At 44.9% G+C, this 6000-nt stretch overlaps 1 protein-coding gene across 2 annotated transcripts in view; it reads left to right on the forward strand.

Annotated features, from left to right (window-relative positions):
• The window catches only part of csf1rb (colony stimulating factor 1 receptor, b), a 28281-nt gene that overhangs the window by 21973 nt on the left and 308 nt on the right, over positions 1-6000 (forward strand). The window contains exons 8-22 of one of the 2 annotated variants that reach the window (XM_082548108.1): positions 153-261; positions 362-522; positions 631-728; positions 894-1020; positions 1255-1359; positions 1464-1574; positions 2088-2247; positions 2619-2692; positions 3240-3328; positions 3408-3530; positions 3622-3733; positions 3844-3943; positions 4014-4140; positions 4223-4304; positions 5565-6000. The exon at positions 5565-6000 is cut by the window's right edge and continues 308 nt beyond it. In XM_082548108.1, the coding sequence (XP_082404234.1) occupies positions 153-261; positions 362-522; positions 631-728; positions 894-1020; positions 1255-1359; positions 1464-1574; positions 2088-2247; positions 2619-2692; positions 3240-3328; positions 3408-3530; positions 3622-3733; positions 3844-3943; positions 4014-4140; positions 4223-4304; positions 5565-5623 (1637 nt within the window). In that variant the 3' untranslated portion in view covers positions 5624-6000. The remainder of the gene's footprint in view (positions 1-152; positions 262-361; positions 523-630; positions 729-893; positions 1021-1254; positions 1360-1463; positions 1575-2087; positions 2248-2618; positions 2693-3239; positions 3329-3407; positions 3531-3621; positions 3734-3843; positions 3944-4013; positions 4141-4222; positions 4305-5564) is intronic. The other variant, XM_082548107.1, reaches the window with a different exon arrangement.

A 6000-nucleotide genomic window follows, 5' to 3' on the forward strand; every position in this document is an offset into this window, starting at 1 on the left:
TCGCTGAATGTCTGAAACGTTCTAGATGGCACGGTCTGTGCTGTTTTCTCATCCTCTTCTGATCACATGATCCCGAAAGAAGCTCTCAGCTGATGTTTATACCTCTGTTTTTGTCTTTTCTGAAGTCTGAGAAAACAGTTTTGTTATTTTAGGTTTTCCGACTACTGATATCACTTTGGAGAACAGTACTCTGACATGCAACAGCTCAGGATATCCACTACCCACAATTCTCTGGTTCACCTGTCCTGGCATCCAGCCCTCGTACGTATGCTGGCGCTGCCAGCTACAGGCTGCAGAATCATGTGAAATCTGTCCTGAGGGAGGCGCTGTTTTAAAAATAAAAATGTTGCTTCTCTTACAGGTGTGCACACATTGCTACCAATGAGGTTTCTCAGGCCAGTGTGACCTCACAGGACGGTGAGGAGGTGAGGTCCCACTTCCTCCTGTCAGCTGATGATGATGTCACTGTGGAGTGTGTTGCCTCCAACCTCATGGGAGAGTCTCTGCGGGTCTTCCATCATCGTAAGTGTGGGGGAATAAAACTGGATTAATCAGACGGGTAGCAGTTAAATCTCTTTCATTATCAAACTGGTTTAAATAAAGATTCATCAGAGTTCCTCTTTTCTACAGGGAATCCAATCATCTTCACTCCGCCTCTGATTGGAGTTCTGAGTGCCACCGCTGTCCTCTTCCTGCTCCTATTGGTCCTCTTCTACAAGTGCAGACAGGTAAATTTACTGATCCTCCTGTAGAGCTCACCAGGTCAGAGATCAGTCATTTTTGTTGTAGCTAAGCAGGGAGGTGGGTGAGTGGGTGAAGCCTATCAGAGGCTTGTTGGACTGACAGCTTGATGACTAATAAACAATCTTCACCTGCTGTTCTTCTTCTGCCAGAAACCCAAGTATGAGATCCGCTGGAAGATCATCGAAAGCACTGATGGAAACAACTACACCTTTGTTGACCCCACCCAGCTGCCATACAATCAGAAGTGGGAGTTTCCCCGAGACAAACTCCGCCTCGGTACGAAACATTGGGTTTTAATCAGGGAGCATTCACAATGATGGCCGTCTTGAGGTTTTGTATTGTAATGTGAAGCATTCGGTGACAGTGGGAAAGGAGAACCCCCTTTTTAACACGAAGAAAGTTCAAACAGAATCAGGCTCACGCTCACTTTAACCTTCAAACTGAGGATCTGACTCCTCAGCCTTCCTCTCTCCGGCTTCTTCTTCATGTTCTCGACTTTCTGTCTTTCAGGTCCCATCCTGGGCTCTGGGGCTTTCGGGAAGGTTGTTGAGGCCACGGCGTATGGTTTGGAAACTGACAACAAGATCACCAGAGTCGCTGTCAAGATGCTTAAACGTTAGTATGCAGAGTTTCATAATCACAATCCTCATCATTATCATCATTATCATCATCGTATTGTTCGTGTTGTATGATCCAATGTATCACCTGTTTGTCCACAGCAAGCGCTCACTCGGAGGAACGGGAGGCTTTGATGTCTGAGCTTAAGATTCTCAGCCATCTCGGCTACCATGACAACATCGTTAACCTGCTGGGAGCCTGTACTCGTGGGGGTGATGATGATGTTTATTAAATACTGATTGTAGACTGTAGGTCAAAGATTCATTGTGAAAATTTGCAAACTTAAGGTCTGAATACAGTTAAAACAGGTGAGTTATAGAAACAATCTGCCCTCATATAGGTGTTATGACGTCTGTGTATCAGGCTGTAAACATGTTTATTTCTGCTGTAAAATTTTAACATGTGAGTCTATGGGGAGTGACTCACTGCTGCTTCTGCCGGATGCCAGAGGAACTGCAGGTTTGGTTTGATTTCCATCTCAGAGGCTGATGCTCTGTATTACACTAAAAATATAGCACTCCCTGCTGTGTGGTTGCCGTCCTCTGCAGTCTGGAAATAAGCCGCTCATCAACTTAAGCCAAAGTGTGCTTCAAATGAAGCGCCTAGTTCCTGGGGGGTCTATCACGTGGACATCATTTCAGCTGTTAGACTCAAAGAAGAAAAAGAAAAGCCTGAATAAAAGACAGTCATTTCAACTTGTGGTTTTCTGACCTTTGACTATCCAGGGCCTATGCTGATGATCACAGAGTACTGTAGCCATGGCGACCTGCTCAACTTCCTGCGGGGTCGGGCTCAGGACATCGTGGCATCCATGGTGACTGTGGATGAAGTACAGGAAGAGGCTTTCTATAAGAACATGGCGGCCCAGCACGCCAGGCTCCGCAGGTGTGACGCCTCTCAGTTTCAGAGCATCTGTCTTTCATGCTGCTCACACCTGTGCACTTTATTATCATCACAGCCTTTTAGAGGAAAGGAAAGGCTGAGTGTGCCTCAGCACACCTACAGTTACTGATTGTGAATCACTTAGAACAGATCAGATGTTAATACCAAAGTAAACAGTAAAGCAAACAGTCGGAGGCAGATCACGCTGCTTCACACTGACAGATCAGCCAGCTCTAACACCTGTACGCTCTAGGGTTAGTGTATTCCGTATTTGGCAGGTATGCTTGTTGAGAAGTTCAGGTTAGGTTTCATTGCAGCCCCACCATTACCTGTACAAACCCCAGCTGATGTGTAACATCCAATATGTGTTGCAGTGACAGCGGGATCTCATGCTGCTCGGAGTATCAGGAGATGCAGCCAATTCTGAGTCCGGGGCAAACACACCAGGGTAAGAACCTGAACTTACCTCCAGGTAATACACGGCACCACGGTTCTTCGTTCACAGATGGATGTATTCTTCAGTCACACTTCTCCTCCAAACCACCATAAAATCTACCATCAAACTGTCATTACATAAATGCACTGAATGATCAAACATAAATATTGTAAGTAAAGATTTAAACCAAAGTTAACAAATGCACAATCATGCAACCATGAGGGAATGAGTCCGCTTCAGGAACAAAAACTGAACAAAACACTTCCAGACTTCTTTTTCTCTTCTTTACAGCTGCCTTTCACTTTGAAACAGCTTATTTAATCCTTCTTGTGACTTATTTAACTTACAACTTAGCTTCTTTGTACATGCTTTCTTAACTTCCCTTAGTGCCACTTAAAGGGGCCTGTGCGCAACATAGAATGTAACATGGTTCTTACCCAAAAAGGAACAACAATAAATAAAGGAAATAAATAACATACATAATCACAATAAATTAAACAAATTGACATAATTTACATTTATGGCAATTAAAGAACTCATCTCACTGTCTTTCTCACAGGTGTGCAGACAGATGGTCTTTCAGTCAGTGACCTCATGAGTTTTTCCTACCAGGTGTCTCAGGGTCTGGACTTCCTGTCCACCAGGAATGTAAGGAAACACTCACATGGGATCATTTTTCACAACAATCACCATTGTTTCACCTGTGCGCCTCACCTGTGTGGTTCAGTGTATCCACAGAGACGTAGCAGCGAGGAATGTCCTGCTGACTGATCGTCGTGTTGCAAAGATCTGCGACTTCGGTTTGGCCCGAGACATTCGCAATGATGACAGTTACATCGTTCAAGGAAATGTCAGTCTTCATATTTTATTTTGATACTCGTTGCTGTTTATTTTAACAATCACTGTGTTTTATTTTGATACTCGCTGTTTTATTTTGACAGGCCCGCCTCCCAGTGAAGTGGATGGCTCCAGAGAGCATCTTTCAGTGCGTCTACACAGTGCAGAGCGACGTCTGGTCCTACGGAGTCTTACTCTGGGAGATCTTCTCTCTGGGTAACCATGGCAACACCACGCACCACCTCACCACATTTCAGCTCTGGTGATGAGCAGTACGTGACATTCAGCAGCCATTCTCTGAGACAGTCTTCTGTTCACCTGTCCAGGAAAGAGCCCATACCCAAACATTGCCGTGGACACCAACTTCTACAAGATGATCAAAGATGGCGGCCACATGGAGCAGCCTGACTTCGCCCCGGCGGAGATGTGAGTTCACAGATGCTCGTGTCAGTGCTCATAAAGTTGTTTTGAAAGTGACGCTCACCTGTCTCTGCAGGTATCAGCTGATGAAGCTCTGCTGGAGCCTTGAGCCCACCCACAGACCCACCTTCAAAACCATTGGTCAGCTTATCAGCAGACTTCTCCCCTCCACCAATGATATGTCATCACGTTACAGCGACCAGGTGAGGATGTGAAGGGCCTACGAGCCCTCTGTGTCGTCTGACAGGCTGTGCCTCATCATCTTTCTTCTTCTTGTGTCCTCAGCCGACTTACAGGAACATCGACGAGTGCAGAGAAGAAGAAGAAGAAGAAGAAGAAACAATGAAGAGAGAGGATGAGAAGCCAGGTGAGCTCACCTGTTTCTGTGATAGAGTTGCAGGGTCAGAGTCTTTAACCATCATGAAGTCGCCTGGGGTGCAGATGTAATCACGTGATCAGTGTTTAGCGAGTAAAAAGCTGAGTCCCAGTCAGATGAGTTTGGGCGCATTAATGACTTTTGAGCTTCTCACAGGTTTGAAGCCAAAGCCTGATTGGTCCAAAGACCACAAACAAAGCCTTCTGGGACTGTTATGTGTTTATAGAGATAAGTTTGTAGAACTGAAGTCAATCAGAAATGTTGTGATTAATGCAGTCATTAATCATTAACAGTGTGTGTGTTTGTAGTGAGTCAGAGCCTCATTGTGTTGTTACCTGACACAGGTGTATCAGGTTATTAGGAAAACCCTTTTTATGTTAGCTCAGCTAAGAACTGCTGTGATGATAAGAGAGGCAGTAAATGTCACAGTCCTCTCTGTGTTCAGTCAGATCACCTTCTCCGTCAGAAGGTAAATAAAGGTTTCACACACACCTGCGGTGCCTTCATGGTACCCTCGGAGAAGCTGTGAGTTTCAAACTACAGACCCTAGTGTTGTGCTCCAGGCTTCAGGTCTGTCCTGCGGCTCTTTACTGGAGCTTATCTGTGATACGTGAGCCGTGTGTTTGTGGTCCTCAGTCATGCTGATGTTTTGATGCTAACATGGAGGCTCAGAGCTGATAGGGATCAGCTGATTGTTGGGTCTTCCCAGGGTTGAGCAGCTTGAGGTGAGCTGGCTCTGTATAAATAAATTAATCTGAGCTGTGGGTGTATTATTACCAGTAAAGGCATGGAGGATCTGAAGCGCCTGTAAAACAGAAATAAGAATAAAGTCTGAACCCAGGCTTTCCTTTGGCTTTCATGAAAACGTATACTAAATAATACACTAAATAATAATAAATAAAGTTATGGGAACATTATGATGCAGCTCCAAACAGGTTTTAATTCGGCAGATCTGAGATCTGCTCAGACTGTCTCCTGGTTAATGAAGGGATGAGAGAGAGGTCTCTTAAGTTTCCTTCACGAGTTGTGTCAGTAAAATGACTCCTGACTGTTGAACTTGTGAATCAGGTGTTCACATATTTGATAGGATGACTGAGTTTTAATGTCAGAAACACCTTCACCTCTGATGAGACCACGCCATGACCTCTGACTTCTCCCTCTGGATTTCAGTCACAGTCTGTCCTGATTGGTTGAACTGTGTGTGACTCTGAGATGAAACCATGACATCACAATAAAATGTCCCGATTTCAGAGCAGGACGACGACGAGGGGAAGGAATCAAAGATGCCGAACATCTACCAGCTGTCCTGAACCTCTCGTCCAATCAGAACTGAGAACCCGGTCATATCTCCTGGCTGAGGACACTCATCCTCACTGCTGAAAACTTTATGGACAAACTGCAGCACCAACCAAACTCTGTGTCACACCAGCGGATCAAAGCTTTAAACTCTGTGTGATCTTCTGATTCTGATTTTGTTTTTTAAACTTACATTGAACGTTTCCAGATGTGGGCGTTTTTTATCTCTGATGCTGAGAGTCGAGTCGTGACGGTGGATGATCATTTTTCTGCAAACCGTCCTGTTTCTGATTCTTCTGATGTTTCTGGCTGTAAAATATCTAAAATTAGTTTTGCTTTCATTTGTTTTCTCGTCCAACCTCACAGCTGTGTGTAACGTGAGCCACGTTTC

The sequence above is a fragment of the Aulonocara stuartgranti genome (genome assembly GCF_965226115.1).
Source record: "Aulonocara stuartgranti genome assembly, chromosome: 10".
Taxonomy (NCBI): Eukaryota; Metazoa; Chordata; class Actinopteri; order Cichliformes; family Cichlidae; genus Aulonocara; species Aulonocara stuartgranti.